At 46.2% G+C, this 25,226-nt stretch overlaps 1 protein-coding gene across 1 annotated transcript in view; it reads left to right on the top strand.

The window, feature by feature from the left end:
* The window catches only part of nek11 (NIMA-related kinase 11), a 62,474-nt gene extending 39,078 nt beyond the window's left edge, over positions 1–23,396 (top strand). Inside the window, exons 10-15 of the mRNA XM_040030897.1 lie at positions 1,241–1,360; positions 2,887–2,980; positions 3,103–3,223; positions 10,497–10,615; positions 15,529–15,589; positions 22,062–23,396. Coding sequence (XP_039886831.1) covers positions 1,241–1,360; positions 2,887–2,980; positions 3,103–3,223; positions 10,497–10,615; positions 15,529–15,589; positions 22,062–22,120 — 574 coding nt within the window. The 3' untranslated portion in view covers positions 22,121–23,396. The remainder of the gene's footprint in view (positions 1–1,240; positions 1,361–2,886; positions 2,981–3,102; positions 3,224–10,496; positions 10,616–15,528; positions 15,590–22,061) is intronic.
* The last annotated feature ends 1,830 nt before the right edge of the window (positions 23,397–25,226 follow it).

The raw sequence follows: 25,226 nt of genomic DNA, 5'->3' as shown, positions 1-25,226 counted from the left end.
CACACACACAGACACACACGACACAGACACACAGACACAAACACACAGACCACACACAGGACACACCCACACACAGAAACACAGACACAGACACACACACACACACACACACACACACACAGACACACAGACAGACACACAACACACACACACCCAGACACACAGACACACACACAAGACACACACACACACACACACACACAGACACACACACAGACACACACACAGACAGACACACAGACACACACACACACACACACACACACACACAGTGTTTAGCATCCCCTCAGAGTGTTGCTGCTATAATTAGAGCAGCAGCGAGCGCGGCTCCGGCTCTGTGTGCTGACAGACGAGACGCCGCTCGCTGACAGATAATCCATCCCCGCGACGCGCACCACACCCACCACACCCACACGTTTGCGCTGCTCTTTGTGAGGCCTCTGTTGACTTAATGCATCGTTTCCTCTTTAACCTCACGTTACAAACGACTCTGCCGAAACACCGAGCGAGGTCTAACCTGAACCTTCAAACAGACTGACACGTCCTCAGGCTCAGGGTCCTCGCAGTGGTAGCCACACAGGCGGGATTTAACTGTGAGGGCGGGGGCTCAGCACGTTTTCTCAGCATTTCAGTTTTCTTTAAGTTAAGTTTTCAGCTAGCTGCTTTGAGCGTAGCGACGTTTAAATGATGAGGTAGCGGCAGGTCGTCCTTACAAAGCTGCACAGAGCAGGTGAGGACGGCGGGACGTCCAGAAATAAAACACACAATAACCTGGCACACTAAACGGCTCCTGGGATTTAAAGCTGTGTGAATAAAACTGAGTCTGACCTGAACAGTCAACGCTCGCCGGTGACGGTTGCATCTCCTGTGTTCGTCCTCTTCAGCCTCAGAAACCTTTGATTCGCTCCTGACTCGTGTAGACTTTAACAGCATGACTGACGGCAGCTTCACATTTCCTCTTTGCTCTGATTGCTTCAAAAGTGATCAAGTGAGACTTTAAACTAAAGAACTCGAACCTGTCTGACGTTTGTCTGCAGATGAAATCACTCTGAGATAATTATCATCATCACTGAGTTCACGTAACTCCATATTTGAGGCAGTAGGTAGAACCAGCACCTACAGTCAGTGATTGCACAGCCCTGGGTGACTGACAGGTGTGTGTGTGTGTGTGTGTGTGTGTGTGTGTGTGTGTGTGTGTGTGTGTGTGTGTGTGTGTGTGTGTGTGTGTGTGTGTGTGCAGGCAGACGAAGGTTCACCTGCAGACGCTCAGGGACAGGTCAGAGGTGGAGAAGATGACCCCCAGAGAAAGGATGAGACTCCGCAAACTGCAGGCTGCTGACGAGGAGGCCGGGAGACTCAGGTGAAGCTTATTTATCTCTGCAGCGCCGCCTTCCACGCCATTATAGTCGCGCTGGTATGCATAGACCTGACACGTAGGGTATATAGAGAAGGTTGGGTGGAGCTTCACTTCCAGCCGACGGTGGTCTGAATGTGAGGCTGATGAGTTATTTTCATAAGAAGATATGAGCAGGACAAAAACACAAAAAGACTCTTTTACAAACAGAGTGAGCGTTCAGATAAACTCGTATATGCACCTAACATATTAAAAATGCAACAAAATAATGTGTAATCTTCAAATACACATAAAAAGGAACAGCACAGCTTGGATCGTTAGATTGCTTCTGTCGGCCGACGGTCCGGGACACAGAACGATTACAAAGAAATGAAATTGCAGCCGTGTGTTTGTTGCTGGCGTTGATGGTCGTGTGCAGCGATGGACATTAAGGCTTAATCAGCGTTGATGAATCTACATCTGGAGGAAGGACGACTCCGATCCAGACTCCCGTTTCCTGTTTCACGAGGGGCAGCAGCAGGCGGCTCCATCAGGACTCAAAGCCGTGACCTCGATCAGGCGGCGTGAGAGCAGAGTGACATTATCCAAATTGGATCTGACACATTCTGGTTTCCGTCCCCCCGAGCCGGCGTGCTAATCGACTTTCGTCACGGCGAGGGGGCCGTTAAACGCTTGTTATCGTCACTGCGTGCGTAATAAAGTGTGAATGTGCTCAGAAGCCTGCGAACGACGCCAGCGCGCCGCCAACACGGATCCTCGTCAGATGGCGTGCAGACGGAGATCACATGGGAGGGCAGGGACGACAGCAGGCCGGCGCGGCTGTTTGGCAGCAGGCGGACGGTTCCTGCAGGACTTTATGTCGGAACCAGAACCTGTGTTTCATCAAGTCCAGCTCACATGAACTTAGAGATTTATCCACAAATACGCTGCCGATCCTCCCTGTTCGCTCTTAATGAAGCAGCTGCTGACTCCACACCTGTTTACACACTTACAAGCCCATTAAACAGCTGTGGTTATCTGTCCCGTGGACACATCCAGCAGGCTGTTATCACCTCCTTTATTGGTGGCGGGCGCCCCAGAAGCCACCTTTCATTACCAGGAAACTTGTGCACTACCCTGAAATAAGGTTATGGTTCCCTGTTTCCTCTCACAGAGAGATGCTGAGGCTGTCAGGAGACGGGTGGAGGGTTGTAGCTGCAGAGCTACAACCCTCCACCCGTCCAACATGAGGATTTATGCATATTTATTCTACAGGTTATATACTGTTATATATTCTGCAGGTTATTTCATGACCAAAGTGTAAAACAAGGCAGAATAAGGGCACCATGAACAGCAGCTGGGCAGAGCGGCATAAACCACGTGTCCACGTCCCTGAAGCATCTTTATTGTGACAGAGTGCAGATGGTTATCAGGGAGACAGAACGGAGGCAGGAAGTGGTCTAAAGGTGCACGAGGAGGCGAGCTGGAGGGGATCAGAGAAAAACTTTCTGAAGGAACTGTTACCCTCACAGTGTGTCCTCTGTCCTCTACAGGAAACTGGCTGAGGAGAAGTACGAGGAGGTCCACACCCGCAGGAGGGAACTGAGGAGCCGCCATTTCCAAAAAGTCAGTGTGGATGTTCTGAATGTAAGAAACACTTTGTTGTTCCTCTGATACTCGACCCGGGCTTCGTGGGTTTCTCTGTTGTTCTCTGAGTCTAACTGGGTTCCAGTAAAACGCTCATTTAATGCTTTTCCACCAACCGTTAGGAGAGCAGAGAGGGCGGAGCCTGCCAGAGTCAGGCTCAGCCAATCAGCAGCCAGAATCGCCAGAACGCTGGAGGGTTGGCGCCAAAACCGAAGCAGGACGAGTCAGAATCAGAACTGCACGGTGAGAAAACAACAGACATGGCGGCTCGTTCATCGCCACGCGTTCACACGCATACACGCAGAGAGCAGCCGTGACACAGGCGCAGACTCAGAGGGCCGGAGCTTCCCAAGGGGTGGAGCTTCCCAAGGGGTGGAGCTTCCCAGAGGGGTGGAGCGTCACAAAAACCACCTTAAAGAGCACAAACGCAAAACGAGCGAGAAGACCAAAAACAAGTGCAAAGAGATTAAAAACAATAAAGGACATCGTTTGTGGTCACATTCGCTGCTTAACAAATGTATTAGTCATTGAAACAAGAACACAAATGTTTTAGAATCTGTCAAAACATTTGTTTGAAACTAAAAATGATGTTTTTTATTCTGCAAACAACAAACAAAATCAGCTGGAAATGAATCAAGATGAACTTTCAAACTCCAAAACTCATTTTTCTGTTCAGGGATGAAAGAAATACGTTTAATTCAGCATCTTATACTAATAATAATAATAATACTAATAATAATAATAATACTAATAATAATAATACTACTACTACTAATACTAATAATAATACTAATAATAATAATAATAATAATACTAATAATAATAATAATACTAATAATAATAATAATAATAATAATAATAATAATACTACTACTACTAATAATAATAATAATACTAATAATAATAATAATACTAATAATAATAATAATAATAATAATAATACTACTACTACTACTACTAATAATAATAATAATAATAATAATACTACTACTACTACTACTAATAATAATAATAATACTAATAATAATAATAATAATAATGTGCTTTATTATTTCTATCTGCCCTTTTGTCTTACAGAACATTTGAATTCAAGGATAACAACAATAATTATGTTATAGTGATAAAAATATCATCAGGCTGGCACATGCTGGTGGATTAACCACGAACATAAACAGTGATTATTGTTTATTTCGGGCAGCTGTGGCACTAACCTTGAATCGAGCGGTCGTCCGATGAATCTGTGAAGTTTTTTAAAAAACTCTTAACGAGTGAGAGCGTCTGAACTTGGACGTGTTGAGTTCTAACACGTGAAATATCATTAAAATGTTATGTAACTAAATGTAACTAAATTACAACACTCGACACTTTTTCCGGAGCTCGTTTTCTCGGTTGCCACGGTGATGCATCTCCTCTGAAGAGTCTGGACGACGAACGCGCTGCAGACGTGAAACGTGCTTCCTGTGGAGTTGCAGCAGCTTCAGACTTGTTTCTGTAACAAACATCAGAAACTTTCGGTTCTTTTCATGGTTCTGCGTGTTTTTCTGAGAGGTCCCGAAGTACGGACCAGATTCAGACTGTGAATTATTGAGTTTGGGGATGTCTGTTCTACCATTAAATAATATATATTTATGTTGATAAGGTCAAAAAATGTCTTTTCTTGGAGGCTTCTTCAGTAGGAACGTCAGGCTGAGACTTAAAGCAGGTTCTCTTTTCTCCACATCAAACTCAGAACTCGGACCAGAACTCGGAGCTTGTGTGAAACTTCAGCTTCACGCTGGACGGCTAAATTACGCAGGCTGTGTCTGTTCAAGTGTTTCTAACAGGCTTGGAGAACATTTCCTCAGCTTGCAGTTATGATCTGTCTTCAGGTTCATATTGCTCCCGTGTTCTGTCACTGATGTTTCCTAAATAAACCCAGCAGCCAGTGAGCTCGAACTAATAAAATTTGCAGCTGATGTGAAGCAAAAGCTCTCCAGAGGGGTCTGCGTTTCAGCAGCTTAATCATACGTTTATCTAAAAGTCCTTCGGAGGTAATAAGGAAGGCCAGAAGCCAAAAAATTTCATTAAAGTTAATGTCATTTGTAAAAAATCAGCTCAGGCGAGACAAAGAAAGTCTGATATTTCTTTGTTATCGTGCTTTCATCATCGGTCCCTCCTGGATTTTTCACTTTTTATGAGCACAGTTCAGAGCTGAGGGCAGCTGTGGGAGGATGCTGAGGTTATATCTGAGTTATTCAGGTTTTTGCACAAGAGAAGGAAGCAGAAACGTGGATGACAGTGAAAGTCTCAGCGCCTTAAAAAGACTCAACATCAGTATCATCCAGTAACCTGCCGACATCTTTGGAAGCAGTTCAAACTAGTTTACATGGAGAAGATAAAAGAGAATAAACAGCTTCAGCTCGACAGCGTCCTCCCTACGGCCGTGTTGGAAAACACTTTGACTGAACATCAGCAAACAGCTGAGGAGCACTTCCTGTTTCTCTGGGAAACACCTGAAACCTCCGTGAAGTCCCCGAGCGCGAGCGTGATCCAGCAGGACCGATTATGAGAGGAAGCCGTTGGAGTTTGATCAGTTTGGTGAGAAGCTCGCAGCTGGAGACGTGAGCCTGCAGGGAGCTCACAAATAAAGAAACAGAGCTCTTTATGTACAAAGCAGAAATCTGTTATATGAGCGGAAGCAGCTGCGTTGGTTTTTCATGCTTCCTGGGAGCAGATGGAATTTCGATTCTCCACACGGAGAGTTTTCAGGGATGAAGTGGCCCCGCGGCGCTTCACAGACACTTAGATTCACATCAAGAAAACAGACTTCATTTAATGTTTTCATAGTTCTGAACAGAAACTAGGTGGCTCTGCTCTCCTCCAGCTTTCAGCTTTTCAGTTTGTATTCGATTGGACGGTGAACGCGTGACGTTCGGGATCAGATCACATCTTACACTTCAGGCGTCCTTCAGCAGTACAGACGCTGAGTGATGAGGAACCGCCGACAGGACGTTTGGCTCGATGCTGAGTCCATAAAGGTTCGACTCAGGGAGTCGTAATGAAACCTGAGATTTTCTCTCCTCCGGATGCTCAGAGACAAAAGCAGAAAGTTAGTTTGTGGAGCGAGCTGCATTTGAATAAAGCACCAAATCCACACTGTTTTACTTTTAAGCTTAAATTTCAAAACTTACCTTTTTTTCCATTTTAAATCCTGATTTTTATTTGTTTTTGTTTTTAATGTCTCTGTAAATACTTTGAATCACCTTGCTGTTGAATTGTGCTGTATAAATAAACTTGCCTGGGAACGATCTCGCTGGAGGAGCTGGAGCTGCTGTGAAACAGGGTGTTAGTCGGCTTTAAAAGAAGACCAGTGTCTGCGTTTCACAGCCGCCATCGCAGAACTTGGTCACTGCTCTGAAACAGCGAGGAGGAAGTGGAAAGACCCCCGCTGGTCACGTCCTTAAAGTGACTCATCATTAGTTTTTGATTTATTTGCAGGCTCTGGTTCAACACGTTGAGACTGCGAGTGTCTCCACAGAGAGCCGTTTCTAAGTAATGAACTTTGAAAGCTTCATTTTGCTGCCAGCCTTTCATCATAACACACGTCACCTTTTCCAAACCGGCATCGTCTTATTTTAGTTTTCCAGCTTCACGCTCCTCAAACCGTTTTCTCATTAAAGGGTCCGAGAGCTCCGACACGACCCACGACAGGCGGCAGCTCCTCGGAGAGTCACAGCCGCTGTGGTCTCACTAAACATTTTCAGCTTCAGCAGAAACAGAGCCGACACCTGAGCCTCGCGTCACATGGTGCAGGAGCTCAGCCAATCAGTTTCTAGACAGCTTGATATCACAGAGGAGCCGCTGGTAAAATATCTCCTGAGTCAAGAATGAGTGAACAATTTGATCCATCAGTTTAATGTTAACTGAGTAAAAGACTCAGAGCTGATCTCATGTTATGGTTTATTCGAATGAAATCCAGTCTCGTTTGTCCATCACTGGGATGCTGGTTCTGTTTACATGTGTCACGTTCTTACCGAGCTCCATGTTTCTGACAGAAGCATCAGCATTCAGCTCAGTTTTAGCTCACTGGGATTACAGAGAGAACGTGAGCCACACAGGACCACTGAGACCTCCAGCACAACCAGGATCAGGGAGGAGCAGCCTCCTACGCGACTGCTCGGTGGTTCAGGGGAGAGAAAAGAGAAAAGAAGGAGCATCGAGAGACCGGGACAAAATATAAACCACAGGAGAGAAAATGGGAGTTGATAAAGTGAAGTAGATGCATTTAAACGCATGAGGAGGAGAGGAAGTGCTCAGTGGATCGTTAGAGGTGTCCTTCAGCCTGAGACACAGGACAGACACCCGCTAGTTGACGCCGCTGCCTCCCATGTCTTCATCAGGAACACGACTGACTGCAGCATGTCCCACGTCTACCTCAGGACGTCCTCTCAGTAGGACACACCTAAAACAGGATCCAGATCAGATGCCTGAACCACCTGAGCTGGACTCATGTGATGGCGAGGAGTTGTGTTTGAGCGCCTGAGGTTGGAGGACAGTGACTGAAAGCTCGTTCTGTCATTCACTCTCAGAATCATGTAACACTGTCCAGAGCTCGTGGTGAGGAAGGTCAGGAAGGTACACTGACCGGTTAATCCAATCAGGCAGCACTAATCACAGGCCAGTGCGTCATGTTACGGCTGCAGCAGGCAGGATCAGGACCAAAACCAAAGGCTGAACTGAAAAAGGCTTCATGTGCTGTGACAGAACCCGGGAACATTACAATGAAGAAAAACAAAACCGAAACAGAGTTTTCAGGAAACGCAGAGGAAAGCCAGAGCAATCAGGGTGTGTGATTATTAACGACGCGACAACAAACAGGGCTCAAATACACAAGAGAGCAACGAGGGAACAGGAAACACAGCGGGGACACAACGAGACGGGGAGGAAGCAAAACCAAAGACACTCACATGGAACTATCAAAATAAAACAGGAAACCAGAGGCCGACACTGAAACGCAGGCTGACAGAACACGAGCAGCAGAGACAAGAGTAACAACTGTGACACGGAGCCACGACTGAGTGTGGGACATGAAACAAACATGAAGAAATCACAAATCACTGAAGAACTTAGAGAGCCAGAAAATACAAGAGACTACATGATGAGAAAAGCACTAAATCACCAAATATCAAAGAATCCAAACATCAACACTGGGTCACCTGACTCAGCACCATGTCATCCTCCATCCACATGAGGTGGCGGCGTCATGCTGTGGGGATGTTTTTGAGCAGCAGGAACTGGAAGCGTCGTCAGGGTCGAGGAAAAGATGAACGTGTTTGTGGTCTGACGTTTGGCTCCGTCTTCATCTCAACAGACCAGTGCAGCATCCTCATCCTCGCTGTAGACAGCGATCCGTTGGACAGCCTCTCGCTCACCCTCCCCTCACCTGAGATACTTACTCTAAACTTCCTCCCTGACAAGGGAGCAACAACCAAAAGTTAATTACGACCGTCCAGTTTTGGAACGCTTTTCCATTCCAGCTCACGTGTTGTGACTGTGCTGCAGGCACTGAAGGAAATGATCGTAAAATCACTGCCTTAACCCTTTAAAGCCGGTCGGACCAGCACGCTCTGTTTTGCGTAACTATTTTTAAATCCCGGTAGCACTGCAACCACGTAAGGTAGCGCAATCATTTTTTTTGCATATGAAACCAGAGGAGTTGTACTTACATCTGATGCCATCAGCTTGTCCTCGGTCACGGTTTCCTTCCACATACAGCTTTGCAAAAACTGCATAAAAAGCGCTTGCAGCAACAAAAACATAATATTCCAGAAACACGCTTTGCCGATCCGATCAGCTGTTCATAACACTTCCTACGTTGGAATAGACGTCAGCGCGAACTGTCGCATGTCCACCATGACCTGCCCGAAACCGGAAGTGATGTCATTTTGCGGAAATGTAGTTTTTTACCATCAGGGCCTCATGAGCCTATACTGGTGTTTTTAAAAGTTATGTTTGACTTTCTGACTTTCTGTGTCGTTTCTGGGATGCTGAGGACTCATATTGCACTGCTGGAAATAGTTTATTTTGATGCATATGCTGCTTTTTTGCAAATTTGCAGTATAATATTTATTTTCGTTTTTCCTGCAGTATATAAAAATTGGTGTATTTCAAAAATAAAACTATGAAGACACTCAAAATAAATTTCCTTTGGTGAGAAACTATTTTGTGCAACTTTTTTGTATTTACAGTTTTGAGGGATAAGCCTCTTAAATTTCTCTAACTAGAAATATGTTAAAAAACAAAAACGATTTTCAATTTTTTTGTAGTTTATTGCACTTTTTTGCATTTTATGTAATTACTATGCACTTAATGCAGACATATTATTAAAATTTGGGCTGTAATGGTTGTATTGATGTATATCAACTTGAAATGCTCCCAAAAATGGCTCCACAGCAGGTAAAAATATAATATAAGCTCTGGCGGACTTGGTTCTATGGTCGGTCTTAAAGGGTTAAATCTGATCAAGGAACTTGCAGATACGCTGTAACAGGGTTTTTCCAGGTGCTGAACACTCCAGTTTTGTAAATAACTTGTTAATCTGAACAGTCGGGTGATTTGGGAACACTTTATTTTTATTGAAATCGCAGTAGAGGCGGCGGCCTGTCTTTGACCTCTCCCTGACTTTTCTCTGCATCTTTTAGTTCAAACTTTTATTTCATGGTAGATTCCCCTCACGTACGCTCCCAGAGCTCCGCCCTCTCCCTAATCCCTGTTGTGTGATTGGCTGATAGTGGCGGAAGAGGCTCTGTCAGACCTCAGAGACACCATGAATTAAACATCCTCCATCTTTACAATTCTCCGAGCTCGTTAGCAGGAATAATTACCCAGACGCAGCGCCTGGTAAAGCAGACAAATGAAATCCATCAAGACTAAAGAGGTTAGGAAGCATTCTGTTCATCAACTCCTCCCTCTCGCTTCACTTTATGAGCACATTTAGTCCTCAGCTGTGTGCGTTTTAAATAGAAGTGCGCACACGGGCCGGCATGAAGAATGCGATTACATGTGAAGCTTAAAGTAAAACACTGAACATTTCTACCCAATAATAGGGAGGAGTTTCCACATCCTGGTTTCTGTGATCTGCAAGCAGCTTTACAACCCACTTCAGCCCCAGCTCCTCTGCTTCATGCTGTTTCTGGCTCAATGAGTCACGATGGCGGCTCTGTGAACATTATAAGCGCCACAGCCAGACTGGGCGTGGTCATGGATCTTTAACCCTTTGATCACCAGGATGCTGCAAACAAAAGTCTCTTTATGGTCATCTTGCATGTCTTTGTTTTGTCTTATTGAATTCATTTTGAGTGTCTTTGGTCCTGTTCTGTCTGCTTATTCTCATTTTCCGCTGTCTGTCAGCTGTCTTGTTGTCTTTGCTCTCATGTGTTTGCAGTCGTGCCGCACGTCTTTGTGGTTGCTTGACTTTCGTCTTCTCCTGTGGTGGTTGTTGAAGTTGCTTTGAAGTTGTTGCTGTACGTGTGTGCAGATATCCCTGAGGACCCCCGGGCTGCAGAAGTTTATTACAACCAGGACAGGTTCGACTCGTGCTCAGAGGACGACGAGCCAGCGGCACCTGCAGAGACTCTGTACCTGTCTGACCCACAGGTGAGCTGCTTTTAACGTGCTTTCATGGCTGAACTGTTTCATTTATAAAATCTGCACGAAGAGACGAACACAGAGGAACGTGTGAGAGTCTCGCTCTGTTTCCACTCTGCTTCTTTATCCAGTGTTCAGGAGGCATGATGGGATTTTGTTTAGCTCCTTAATCAGTGTTAGCATTAGCCTGGATTAGCATGACGCACACAGAGAGGATGGTGTAGGTGGAGGAGCTTTGACTGCAGCTCTCAGGCGTCTCTGCTGGCTGGCTTTCATTGTGACGAGAGTTTTCGTGCGGCTCAAATGATCATAATACAATTGTCACGCGTCCAGAGAAGCCGCCTAAAACCTCTAATTAGAGACACACTCGCAGCGAAGGAGGACATGCAGGACATGCAGGGGAAGAGGAAACGTCCCACAAATGTTCCCTCTACAGGGATCCCTTTCACTGACACGAGCCCACAGCTACAGGGTGAGTCAGATCCCATTTTTCGGTAGACAGCAGCTCTGCATCCCGGGACGATTACCACCAATTTATAACCAAACGGCCGAGTCCAATTCACTTCCATTAGAGGCAGAGAGAGCCAGCGGTGAAGGCCAGCAGCCAATTTGTGGTTGAGCTTCAGAGAAAGTGGAAGGCTGGGAGAGATTAAACCTATTTGTCACTGCTGATAGTGATGACAGAAAACAGAGAGGAGAAGAAGAGGAGAAATGGAGCGAAGCTGCGGATTGTGGAGCCGGATAATTAGCGGAGCCGAGACACAGAGAGGCCACGAGACGAAGCTCTGAGACTCTGATCGCTGCGTTTCTGTGGAGAGGACGCGATGCTGGGTCACGTCTCTGGAGGCGAGTCTGATAGCTGATAGATTTACCGTGACGCCCAAATCAGAACTGCACTATTACAAATACCAGAGCGCTGTTGAATGAATCAGGCTTTAGACGCATGTCAAACCGCTCTGTCAATGAGTGAAAGACCTGCCGAATAAAAAAGTTTAAATACTTACAGGATATTACAGGTACCAGTCCAGATTCTTCCGTTTTCCTAACAACAGCTTAACTGATTTAAGACTAATGCTCATACATTCATCCTCTGACCGGATGTGTTCAGCTGCAGCTTGTCTGTCGTGCTAAAAACACAGGCAGAGCGAAATGTGAATGAAACCCGAGTGCAGTGACTGGGAACGCTGTTAAGCCAGTTTGATTCAAATTAATACGAAGAGAAGACGTCAGGTGTTGGAGCTGAGGAAACGTACCTGCTTCAGAAAGTTATTAGATTATAACTTTATTATAGCTTTCTGACATGTGTGATGTTCGGTTTTTTAATCAAGCGGACACAAAACCAAGTTCAAAGCATATTCTCCTGCTTATTATGTCTTTTGTGGTTTGGTGAAATAATCTAACCTTCCCTGAGAAAGCAGCTAGCGTATGCTGCTGCTGTAGAGATCACTGCAGAGGCTTCACAGATGTGGAGCTATCCCATAATTATGTCAGTGTTTGTAAAGTCTATGAGTCTGAAGCTACAGCTTCATTCTGCTTTAATGAGCCTTTCTAACTTCAATTCAACTTTATTTACACAGCGCCAAATCACAACGACAGTCACCTCAAGCTGCTTTATACTGTGAGTCAGACCCTACAATCATACATACAGAGAAAACCCAACAATCACATGACCCCCTATGAGCAGCACTTTGGCGACAGTGGGAAGGAAAAACTCCCTTTTAACAGGAAGAAACCTCCAACAGAACCAGGCTCAGGGAGGGGCGGGGCCATCTGCTGTGATTGGTTGGGGTGAGAGAAGGAAGACAGGATGAAGACATGCTGTGGAAGAGAGACAGAGGTTAATAACAGATATGATTCAGTGCAGAGAGGTCTGTTAGCACATAGTGAGTGAAGAAGAAACACTCCACGTCACAGAGTCGTCTCTTGCAGGAACCCAGAACGTTAAAGCGCTCCATATTTTTATTTTCTTCCATAAAGATCGGCCCACCGGTCATTTCTGTGAGCAGGTGATTGTGTCATCGCACTTGGACGGGGTGAGACTTGTCACCCTGATGAAACCTAGTAAGTAGTCAATAAGTTTCCTTGCGTGAGTCACTGTTTAAAACGAATCCGTCTTTATCTCATACCGAGGCTGTCGTAGCTTAAAATTTTTAAGTGAGCGGCTGCATCAAGATAAACATTAAAAAAGCTGTAGTGCAGGTTTGCGTCTCCATCAGGCTCAGACTATTTCATGGAAATTCATTCCTCAGTGGTCGATCCTGTCGTGCAGCCGAACAGAAATGAAGCCCATAAATGTTCCTGAATGATGAAGAGTAACAGCTCCATCGCTTCTCAGTTATTACTGCCTGGAGAGCCGATAACACTGAAGAAGAGGACAGGGCTGAGTTATTGCCACAGATAATGGAAAATAATATTCATTATTAGTGGAGCAGCAGTTGACTGATGCAGAGAAATGCTGTCAGTGCAAGTGGGTGCAAAGTGAAACGCCTTCCTCCTGAGCGGTCGGGGAGGGGCCACGCCACAAAGTGAACCCGATTCAAACAACCAATCAGATCCTGAACTGAAACTACATCCATCCACCTGTTTTCTCTCTTACAGAGTGAAGATGATCCAGTAACATGTTATCATTAGTTTGTACATGATCCTGATACACTGACTGAACCTCGTGCAGCAGCACTAACTCGAAGTTTCCTGTGGGACTTTCTCACATCACTGTGGAGAGTTCTGACCCACTCTTCTTTACAGCGTTGCTTCAGCTCACTGAGGTTTGCAGGATTATTCATGCACAGCTCTGTGAAGGTCCCACCACAGCATCCCACACTGTGACTGCACCACTGCAGCAGCTCCATTCTTTCCTTTTCCAGCCGTTCTGCTGCAGATCTGCTGCTGTGCTCGGGTCATCGTGGTGACCCAGTTCAGTCCAAGCTTCAGCTGTGGGACAGACGGCCTCACGTCTGACACTAGAATACAGAGGAGTTCATGGTGCCCAAATCCTCGCCCCTCCACCACCGTGCTGTTGGTTTGAAGTGTTTGTGCACCATGGCCAAACAGCGCCGCTTTGCTCTCGTATGTTCAGATGCAACGTTGTTCAGTTTACAGAGCAGAGGTTTCCTCCTTGTACCTCCCAAACAAGCTGCAGTCATTCAGTAATTTTCTACACGATGACTCGTCTCTCAGCTGTAGACACCAAAGTGCAGAGAGGTTTGTCACAGATGCAGCAGACGAGTCTTTTCAGCCTTTTCTGAAGCACAGCATCTTTCATCAGCCGCACACTCAGCCTCTCTCCTCGTTGTGCTGCTTTGACAATCAGCCTGACGTGGTCTCAGTTTTCCTTTGTTCTCCTCCCTCACGGTTCTTTTTTTGACTGTTGCTGTACTTCCTGTTTCCGATGACTCCACGCTGCCAGTTTATTCCCGTCTCTCAAGTCTCTCACTGCACTTTGGTCCTTATTTTATGTCCATGTGACTCTGCCTGTGTGAGGTGATTTTATCTGCACTGAAGCACAAAGCAGATCAAAGTTGCTGAGACCAAAAGCAGGTCCAGCCGAGGCAGCAGAGCTATAACAGTTAGCTTAATAGAAAATGGAACTGGTTGAAAAACCTTCTAATTGTCCTTTAAATGCGCAGCGATGCGACACTGCGTGAAGCCCGTTTTAAATTCCAGCTGCACGATTAACTCTGGAGCAGCAATCTGAACGAGGGTGTGTCTGCAGTTTAAATGTGGGAGTCCGTTTTTATTGGCTCGTGAATGAAAGTGGATCAGCCTCCCGCAGACGCCCCCTCTCTGCTCCCTCGCTCTGTTTGTTTTGCAGGAATAACGAGTGAAATAAATCGGAATCATTCACATGATGCATCGGCTGTGTAACAACACGCAGATGATTATTACGTTTTGTGCAGAACAATCTCGGTTTCCCGATTCGGCAGCTGAGCACGGTGACGGGGGACGTGGATGTCGCCGAGCTTTTCTTTCAATAGCACACTTCAGCCTGCTGTTTAAGGTCTATGTGTCTATTGTGACCAAAGCTATTAAAGCTAAATCGCCTTTTGGAAAGCTGCGGGGAACCACGTGACACAAAACCAGCCTTTTCTTTTAGCTTTTGTTGCCACGACAGAGAGTGCAACGATAACCCCGGCACACCACAGACATACAGCAGAAGAGTCCATTTAAATGTGCATTATGGTCTTTTTTATGTATTACAAACAGACTTTTTCAGTGTGTCAGCAGAACTTTACAAAAGTTCTTCCTCAACTTTTGGTCGGAAAGCCTGTGGTCTGATGTGTCACGGCCGAGCGGGCCGGTGTTTGTGGAGCCCGAATGCAGACACGGGAGAGAATAATTGTGGCTCAAGAGTTGGACGTTCGTCTTGTAATCGGAAGGTTGCCGGTTCGAGCCCCGGCTTGGACAGTCTCGGTCGTTGTGTCCTTGGGCAAGACGCTTCACCCGTTGCCGACTGGTGGTGGTCAGAGGGCCTGGTGGCGCCAGTGTCCGGCAGCCTCGCCTCTGTCAGTGCGCCCCAGGGTGGCTGTGGCTACAATGTAGCTGCCATCACCAGTGTGTGAATGTGTGGATGGGTGGTTGTGTAAAGCGCTTTGGGGTCCTTAGGGACTAGTAAAGCGCTATATAAATACAGGCCATTTACCATTTAAACAAAAAGTTTAATTATGGCTGATGGAAAAACAAAGCAACAGTAACGTGGTTTCACAGCAGCAGCACCATCGCCTCGCCTTAATCCCTTTGTGTGGACATGTTCACACATGCGGGTCAGCTTCTCTGGTGATTGTAAACTGGCCACAGGTACGAATGTGACTGTGACTGGTTGTCTGTCTCTGTAATAATAATACTTATGTGATTTTGTTTGTAATTATAGAAAGAATTGATCATTCTGATCAGACTAAAAGATTCCCCTCCATCATCTTCCTCAGGTCAGTGAGCTTGAGGCCATGATGAAGCACATGCAGGAAGTTCTGGATGAGGAGCTGAGTGGTGAGTCCGAGCACCAAAAACACTCCATGCACAGACACAGAGCTGGGCGGGTGGTCCGTCCGACACGTGACACGGCTGTGCAGTAACGGGACAGCAGACACGAACGCTCATTTAACTCAGCTACACTAAAGCAGGTACGGCTGCAGGCATCATGATCATCGGCAGGTCATCAGGAGTCTTCAACACAGCTGATCTACTTCAGGCGTGTCTGAAGAAATGAAGAGTTTCAGCTCATTCGTATAAACGCTTCTCGTCTCTGGCACATGCTCAGTTTGTGCGTTTGCTGTGCTGTGAAACCGAGTTTCTATTGCACACATAAGATAGCCGTGCACACGTGCACACAGTCTGCGTGCGCTTTCCATCACGAGTCCTCCTCCCCCCGCGTCCCCAGCCTCCCTCCCTCCCCCCTCGTTCCTGTTGGCCTGGTTCAGTCACCGTCTCGCCTCGGCTGTGAAACCTGTTCGTCTCGCTCCGCTGACCTCAGAAAAAATCAAAGCCTCCACAGTTCACCTGCAGATGAAACCTCGCTCCGTCTTTTCTGCTGCCTGATGAAACGCTGTCACGAAACAGGGACACAGCCTGCAGCCTCCCCACGCTTACTGTACAAAACCAGCACAAATCCACCCAAACTGTCAGACATAATGAGTACGGCTGAATGTGCTGCGAAATGCACCAGGTAACCGTTTTCTGCTGTATCTCATTAAGCAAGAAAAACCTATTTAAAAAATCAAGACAAATTCTGAGTGGATCCAACATCAGCTGTGGATGATCTGCTTTTGATTTCCAGCTAATAAATGAATGATTATTTTTGCTCGAACCATAGACACAGGAAGCCCAGTCAGGACAGAAACAGCCAGTCTGAGCATGTTTACGTGTAGTCTATATCTTTTCTTATTCAGAGACAGCAAAGAGGAACCAGAGTGATGCTTTGAACAGTGTGAGAGGCAGCCAGCGCCTCCGGACGCTTAATTAGGCAATTATTTTAAACCATGTGTCAAAAGCAAAGAGGAGGCGGCCAACGGACTAAAATTTGAGCACCATTCATCCTTATCTGTAAATAGGAAAACTTAAGTCGCGGCTTCATTGCGGCTTCATCAGAGGCTCGTCTTCGTTTCCTCTCCAGGTTCTGTCTGTTTCAGTGCTGCTGGGTCTCTGAGAGTCTAAATGAGTCTCACAGGTCTGGAGACTCATTTATAATAATTATAATTTATCATTCTTAGCTTGTTTGATCTGCTGCTCACCACACACACGCACACATTTTGGACTTTTAACTGCAGTTTCAGAAGTTTTACAGCTTTTCCTACTGAACAGTCATACGACACAAAGTAATGAAGCAGTAACCCAGAGGGAGGGAGAACATCTGGTTCATCTGTAAATACAGACACGTGTGGAATCCACAGAAACACCAGAATCCTGCATGAAAGCGTGGCTCGTTCACCCGACAGAGAGGGGAGTGTCACTGGTCCGGCTGGTCCACAGTCTCATTCTCTCACACACCACCCACAGCATGCAGCTATAGGTGGGGGTGGACTGTACAGCAAAAACGTCACTCCTCCCCTTTGCAGTAACTCCTCCCTCGCCCGGAGCGGGCCCTTCTGAGCAGCAGAGCTGGAGGGCATCACTCAAAGCCAGCAGAGACGCATCATCAGCATAAAACAAACAGATGGACAGACCGCTGCTTTCCTCTTCACACGTTCACATTCATGCACCTTCCTCTATGCCTGCGTGCATTCACACACTCACTCCGATGGATGTGTTATTCCAGCTCGGGGTCCGGTATCTTACAGTCAGGCATCAAAGCACTGACCTTACAGTTAGTAGATCTGTGGCTCTGCGTCCTGAGCTGAAGGTTGCTCTTCCATGGATTCAGGAGGTGTGATGTGAACCTGATCTCAGTGACGCTGGGCTGTTTGAGGGGGTCTGCAGTGCCGTCGACATGTGCTCTGTGGGACAGGGCGTTCAGCCGCGCCCCCTCAGGGCGTCATGCAGATGTGTGCAGCTGTTTATCCTGCACCACATGGCTGCTCACAGCACAAACAAGTTCTGACAGACTTCAGTGGGTTACAGGACACCATCCAGCAGGCTGCCGACACTTCCTGATGTCAGTCATTGCAGCAGCAGGAAACAAATGTTGGTATCAAGCAGCAGCAGATGGACTCAAACAAACGTGAAAGCAGAAGAAAATATTCAGTTTTCTGCAGGTGAGCCTGAAGTGAGTTTATCAACGTTCACAAAGTGAATAAAGTCAAGAAAAATGAAATTCTGACGCTTTTTAAACAGGAGTCTGTCACTTAGATGCAAATGAAACTCTGTTTAAATGTTGTGACGTCTGAATTCGACGCACTGATATTTAAACTGCTGTTGTGTTCGTTTTATTATCAAATGCAGACACAAAGCACAAAGGTACAGACAGAAATGATCGTCTCTTCTTTCTTTATAACATCCAGTAAACATGAATAACATAGATGGCATGAATACCCCCCAATAATTTGAAGGTGACTATGTTACAGAAAGATGGATTAACTGTCACGGTGAATTGGATTAAAGGACTCAGGTGCGAGACTCCTTGCAGAGTGACAGTGAATTTATTCACAGTGAAAAAATAAGGCAACAGTTTGAGTCTCTAATCCAAAAAGGGCAGTGCAGTGACACGGTGGCTTCTCCCCGTGGTGACAGTGCAGTGACTTGTGCCCGCTCCTCCTCCGATCCCTGGATCCTGGAGGCAGATGAGAAAAACACACGCACGGTGACGAAAACGTTCTCTCTCCTTCACAAACAGGTATGCTAATCGCGACTACGCTACCCGGTTTAGCTCGACGTTCCAGCGTTGGTTGTGACTCGACCGCACCGTTAAATAGGTCTGCTTCGGATTAGTAGCAGCCGGCGAAGTGATTAAGCACAGGTGCGACGATTCCAGCTCAGGATCCTCCCCCCGGGTCAGCTGCCGTTCCGTGCCACGGCTTCCAGAAGTACATGTTCCAGCATACAAACACACATGCACAGGATGGAGAGGAGAACACCACAAAGTACACACTAACACAACAGAAATTGGCAAGGCGACCGGTGAGGACCGTCTAGCCGTGACATTAACCCATACATCAAAACAAATAATGAAGACCAACAATAAAGGGCTTATTCCTGTGAATTCATATTGAGATTAATCAACATTAATTAACTCTAATTAATATCGATATTAATGATATTTGCTCCTCAGTCAAAGTAAATCGATAATGCTGGAGTATCTTAAATGAAGTAATCTTACGAGGTGGAACAGCCACTGCTGGCAGCAGCAGGAGCGTTTGTGCACGGGCGTATGATGGACTACAAAGAGATTTCTTGTGCTGGAAGCTACGGTAAGTATTTAAGTAATGGTTTCCAGTGAGTAAAAAAATCTATCAGATGAGCCTCTGAGGGAGAATTTATCTTCTCCAGTTTTAGGAGTCCTAGGATGTCGTGTAACCAGACTTTAATGCTGGCTGACATGATTTCCACGACAACAAAATTCTTTTTCGGGCAATAAGAGAAGCAAAGGCAATAAAGTTATTTTGGATACGAAGCAGAAGTAATCCAGAGGGAAATACACAGAAACAGGAAACAGGAGGGGAACGCAGCCGAAACTAATCGGACATGACGAGACGGGAGGGAGAGCAGCACTGTAAAGACTAACACAGGACACGGCAAAGTAAAACAGGAAATACACCAACATGGAGACAAGGATGACTAGACGTAACACAAGGGAGGCACAAGAACAGTAAAGGAGCAGAAATACAAACTAAACCATGAAAAACCATAAAATAACAGAATGATCAGAATCAAAGCACAAAAACACTCCAGACCCAGTGAGCTTAAACTCTATACGGACAAACGTTTTGGGCCACAGCTCATCATCTTTGAATTCAGGTGTTTTCAGCCCCGTGGCCACACCTACTGAAGCCACACCTCCCGAGGTCACACCTCCCGAGGCCACACACCCCGAGGCCACACCTCCCGAGGCCACACCTCCTGAGCCACACCTCCCGAGGCAACACCTCCCGAGGCCACACCTCCCGAGCCACACCTCCCGAGGCAACACCTCCCGAGGCAACACCTCCCGAGGCCACACACCCCGAGGCCACACCCCCTGTGGGGCCACACCCCCTGTGGGGTCACACCTCTGAGGCCACACCCCCTGTGGGGCCACACCCCCTGTGGGGCCACACCTCTGAGGCCACACCTCTGAGGCCACACCTCCTGTGTCCATGCAGTCTGCCCTTAAATAAAGAAAAAAGAACAGGTCATTGTGAAGACTCTCCTCTGTTCCTGCAGCAGGTTGCTGTAAGCACTCGTATTCCAAAGTGAAGCGTTTAGAACCAGAACTAAGGATCAGAACACACAGACTTAATAACTGAGCAAATGTAAAATTAATATATTCTAATGACTCTGATTTGTCTGTGAAGCAGGAGACAACAAACACAGGCAAACACCGAGTGCTTCATCACTGTTTGCTGTTCCTTTGGTGTTTCCATTAAAACTGTGGCTTCAGCATTAGTTGCACAAAGAGTTCAGCGTGTTTCCCCGTCCTGCCTGTCAGGTCCCTGCTTAAGCAGACTAATTATTCCCTTTAGGGAAGCAAAGTAACAGAATGCAGCATCAGCAGAGATAAACAGCCATTAAATCCCCGGATATTTAGCATCCAGTGAACGGACGAAAGGCCCGGAGCAGCCCAGAGCCCATTATCCTGATTTACTGTCCAGTCATTAGCTGTTGAACAGCAGCTCAGAGTCTATCTGTGCTGGCAAAACAAAAGCAGCAGCAGGTTTGCTTTTGTTTAACACGTCCGATTCAGCGTGGAGGGAAAGGAGGAGACTGCCAACATCGATAACAGATACAGAAAGAAAGGTGAAGCTGAAAGTCAGACCTTAAAAGGATCTGATGGATACTCTGCAAAGTGCTTAAATAAAAATAATAGCTGAAAGCAGTGCACGTGATATTTGTTAAACGGAGCCCCTGAAGGCAAATCGTTTCTGATTATGAAATGTGAAGGAGACGCGAAAGCAGGAAGGAAGTGAAAGAAATCCAGAGATGTGAACAATAAAAGGGTTCAAATATCAGCTGGTGTAGCGCGGACCGGTCCGGACATGACGCCCGGCGGCTTTCGGTTTAATGATCTCTGTGAGGGCGTCAGCTCGTCAGCATTCAGAGCTCGTTACAGCTCAGACTTCCTGGCAATCAAGAGCCTCGTTAAGACGCTGAGCTCGTTAATCTTCAAAGAGACTTGAAACGACTACCTGCGACTGAGGCGTCGCACCTTTGCTTTTATGAAAGTTTTCAGCCTGGTCATTTTCTGTGTGTGAGGCAGTATAGACACGTGTGTCTAGATTCTGGCAGCAGCAGATATCCTGCCATTATAATCCCATTAGATCACCTCCACACTCTGCTGTGCTTCTGTTGATGGAGCCTGAGCTGCTCCTGCAGACAGAGAGGCAGGAAGTGAGGAAGGACGCCAGGATCACATCACGGTAATCTGCTGTCAGTCACTGGATCCAGCAGGAGCAGCATGAAAGGGTCACTGCGCTGCTTTTAATAGCACCAGGTGGAGGTAATAGAAATGCTTCAGACTGGATTAAAAGCACCGACCAGGGTTCATTAAAAATGCTCACGTATAGAAACGTTTCAAATTAAAGGAAAAACCCACCATGAAGAAACTTAGGTGTTTGGCTTCCAGGTGACATGCAGGGCGGGGTCTGCAGGTACCTGTCATCAGGACTTGTCACATCACTTGATGGAGGAACCAGCCAATGGCGTGCCCCGCAGCCTTACACCCTGCTCACGCTGGCCCTCCGTTCCTGGACTACATGAAACCGGCGGAGCTGCTGCTTCTCAAACGTTTTCTCAAAAATGGTTCAAATATTTCATGTGAGGGAAAACATGACACATGCAGTTATGAAAGCTCTTATTAAAGACTCACGATTGGTCAGGTTATTGTCATGACTACCACAGGTGAACACCCCTCACAGCCACTGGTGAAGCGTACTGGGGGGTGTAGTTATGGAGTTACATCAGGTAACCAGGACACGTTTAAATTTGTGATGCTGATATTGTGAAGTACGGGATGAAGAACAGGTAACTGTAGTGTTCAGTGTTAATGTTGATTTAGTCTCTTCGTCGTCTGTAAGCTGCAACATTATTCTAGTAAAATCATAAGATTACAGTTCAGTGACTAGTTGATCCACGTGGTTTACTAACGGTTTTGGTTTATTGACGTAAACAAAGAAAATTGCTGAAACATTTCATCACAGCTTTTGTCCTGTTACAATCGTGTTTAGTGATCGTCTTGTTTTCTTCAGTTGGAACTATGATGGAAATGTTGGAGGCGAGTCTTCGGTCAAAAGAAGCTCCAGATCCTGAAACCGTACGAGTCGAGGTCCAGATTGACTGAAAGTCTTTAGGCGAGTCTTACTTTCCTCTTTTGTGTTGTTTGTCTTTAAACCAGGAGACCCAGCAGGGCCAGAGGCCCCTCGGAGCCCCGCCCATCAACCGCAGCCAGTCTGAGAACTCCAGCAGCGGAGACAGCGAGTCCTCCACCTCCTGTTAGTTTGAGGATCTGATCCAGAACCTTTTGTACTGGAGGACAATAATGAAGCACAGATGTTACCAACTTCCTTTGAGCAAGGCAGCAGACTTGTTCCTGTTTTAGTTGAACTGATTTAGGAATATTTAGGATTTCTTAGTTTTTTTCTGGTTTGTCTCCATGAAAATAGTTTTTCACATTTTTACATGAAGCAGTCGATGTGCACATCAGACGCTGGGATAAAGTAAAGATGCAAAGTTTAGACTCGGGCACTGCAGGTCCAAGGTTCAAGTCCTGCGGGTGTGGATTTATTCTACAACAGAGGTGGGGGACTGCAGGCCTCGAGGGTCTCCTGCAGGTTTGAGATCTGACCCTGGGTCAACACACCTGGATCACATGATTAGTTCATTAGCAGGAGAACTTCAGGACATGTTGAGGAGGTCATTTAGCCTTTAAATCAGCTGTGCTGGGACACATCTCTGCTCTAAAACGTAGTCTTTCCTTCTGATTGTCCGATCAGGAAAAAGACGCATTGACCCTCGAGTCAGCCGCTCGACTCGACCTTTGAGTCGGTGCGGACTGTTGTTCTGTTGTAAACCAGAGCAAGGAGCTCTTTTATAATACCAGCTGAGATTATGGTTGATATATATTTTAGGGGAAAACAGATATTAGTTGTCATGGAGGCGGGTGGTGGTGTTTCCTTTAAAACATGTTCGCTGCTGCAGATTCATGAAATAATAAATGTGACTCGTGAGAAAGATTCTGCTGCTTGATGAAAGCGCAACAATAATCACTAGAAAAATAAATGATGGTGTGTTATCTTCACCAATGTAAAGTGAATTTAATGTCCCGTCTTTAATCTGTCTCACTGTCTGCGTGTTTCCAGCGTTATTGAGGGGGGCAGCGAGATAATTGGTTCTGCATTTCATTACTTCCTCATTAAAGGCTCATAAAAACACAAAAGCAGAAACGATCTGCTCCCTCAGGCAGCTCAGCTCTTAACCTGCAGATCTTCTTTGAGCAGGAAACTGGCTTCAGTAAAATAATGTATATTGATGGTTTTATTATAGCATTAGAATTAAAATGAACTCATCAGAGGCTCGTTCAGCTAAATCAACCTGCAGCCTTTCAGCATCGGCTTAGTTCTTCTCTTCAGTCTCCTACAGGCCAACGTAACTTTGGCTCCAGCTGTCTGCACACTTTTCCTCTGCTGAGTTTCGTTTTTCAAATTTTATCTATTAAAAAACTGTTTTGGGTTATCAGCTGAGATTTAAGCTCCATCTCTCCACAAGCGCCTGTGAAAGTTTAATTTAGAATAATCCAATTATCGCAGACGAAACATCATCCCCGAAGCTGCAAGCGTCGCCGCGTGGATCAGAGCGCGATACGAAGCAGATTGTAAGAAACTCCCAGTTAAACAAAAACAACCGAACATTTAAGATGGCAAGAAACATTTGAAAAAGGTAAAAGAAACAGCGAGGGCGTGTTCACAGTGGAAACTTAGTGTGAGGATGAGGAGGATTCCTTCCTTTCAAACAGTTAAAAGCAGAGTCTAACGTGCAGGCTGTGCAGCTGCTGTGCAGAGAGCACAAACACCTCCCTGCAGCATGACGAGCTCTGGTACGGACTTCATCCCGTGTTTTCTCTCATTTGTTGCACAGCAGGAAAAGTTCAGCACAGAGAAAACAAGCTGAAGTGAACTCTTGCTCATCAGCTCACTGCTTTGTCTGCTCTCTGCTGTAATCCTGGAGGAGGGCACTGCTCCCTGCAGCTTGTTATCACCATACTTCACACGTTAAGCCTCATTCTTGCAGGATTTGTAGATCTGTGAAGGGGTCGATTTTTATCTAATCCACAGTGCATGTGAGTCATTTTTCAGCCCCTCCCCAGCAGCAGCGATAAACTGCTGCTTTTCCCTGAACTCGCTGCTCCTCCTCCTCTAAATTCAAATCCTGTCTGGAGACTCCACGTCGTATTTGAAATTGTTTTTTCCGTCTCCTGTAGTTTATCAGCTCAAAGTGAAATTTGGCTTGGGAGTAACATATCTGTCAGGAGCCGGTGAGACCAAACACGGAGCTAGCGGAGCAGCTGCAGGCCTGCAGCTCAAAATACGAACAGCTGCATATGAAATGACAGATGTTGGGTTTAAAAAAAGGAAAGACAGCAAACAAAAATAATAAATATCATTCAACTTATCTGACTAAAGACGACCATGGCTCCACCCCTCTGCATGAAACCCCGCCTCTCTGCTCTGATTGGATCCAGCTGGTAGGTGGATGGTTGATGGTCACATAGGTGGGGTTAATGAAATGAAAAATCCCACTTGGATTGAGTTGTCTTGTCACCATGGCAACAACGTCTTTCTCCACAAACACACAACAGCTGCTCTGCGTGGGAATTAAAGGCTGTCGGCTTCCTCGGAGCTCCTCGTAAAACAAGGAGGAAGAGGAGGTGTTTAGAAGAAGAACAGAGCTCTGTGATTACTCCTTCTGCCCTCGAGGTCCCTCGAGCCAGAGCTCAGGGTCTGAAACATTTCTCTGCAGAGGACATCAAGTTACATTACTCCGAAAAATTTGTAGGTACTGATGGATCAGCTCTACTTCCTGTTCCCTGGATATTAAATTGATTATTTTTAATGAATTATTATTTTACCAGAAGCTCCAGCGGTCTTTTCCAGTCATTCCTCCCTTTGTAACAACTCTAATTCAGTCAAGGTGCTCGAGAACATTAATTTAAGTTCTGGCTGTGACCACTGACAGGCAGCTACAGCTGCTATCTTTCTGTTTAGCTTCAGCTAAGCTAATTAACCTGGCAGCGGACCTGTCGCAGGGTGACACAGAGGAACAGACAGACACGGTCAATCTGTGGTTACAGCCAAAAACGACGAGGCTTCAAAATGTGAAGCCCAATACCAGCATCACGGTGGGTTTGTCCCAGTATGATTCACACTGACACAGTATGAAGAGTTGCTTCTTCTCATCAGCCCTGACTTCACAACCAGCTTCAGGTGCAGTGACTAAAACCGACAGCTTGGATATGTTTGAAAGTGCATCAGGTTGATGTGTGATAGCGTCATGATTGTGTCAC

Source organism: Simochromis diagramma, unplaced genomic scaffold (assembly GCF_900408965.1).
Source record: "Simochromis diagramma unplaced genomic scaffold, fSimDia1.1 OVJJ01000361.1, whole genome shotgun sequence".
Classification (NCBI taxonomy): domain Eukaryota; kingdom Metazoa; phylum Chordata; class Actinopteri; order Cichliformes; family Cichlidae; genus Simochromis; species Simochromis diagramma.
Note: the sequence above shows the minus strand (reverse complement) of the source record. Positions and strands in the feature narration are given on the sequence as shown.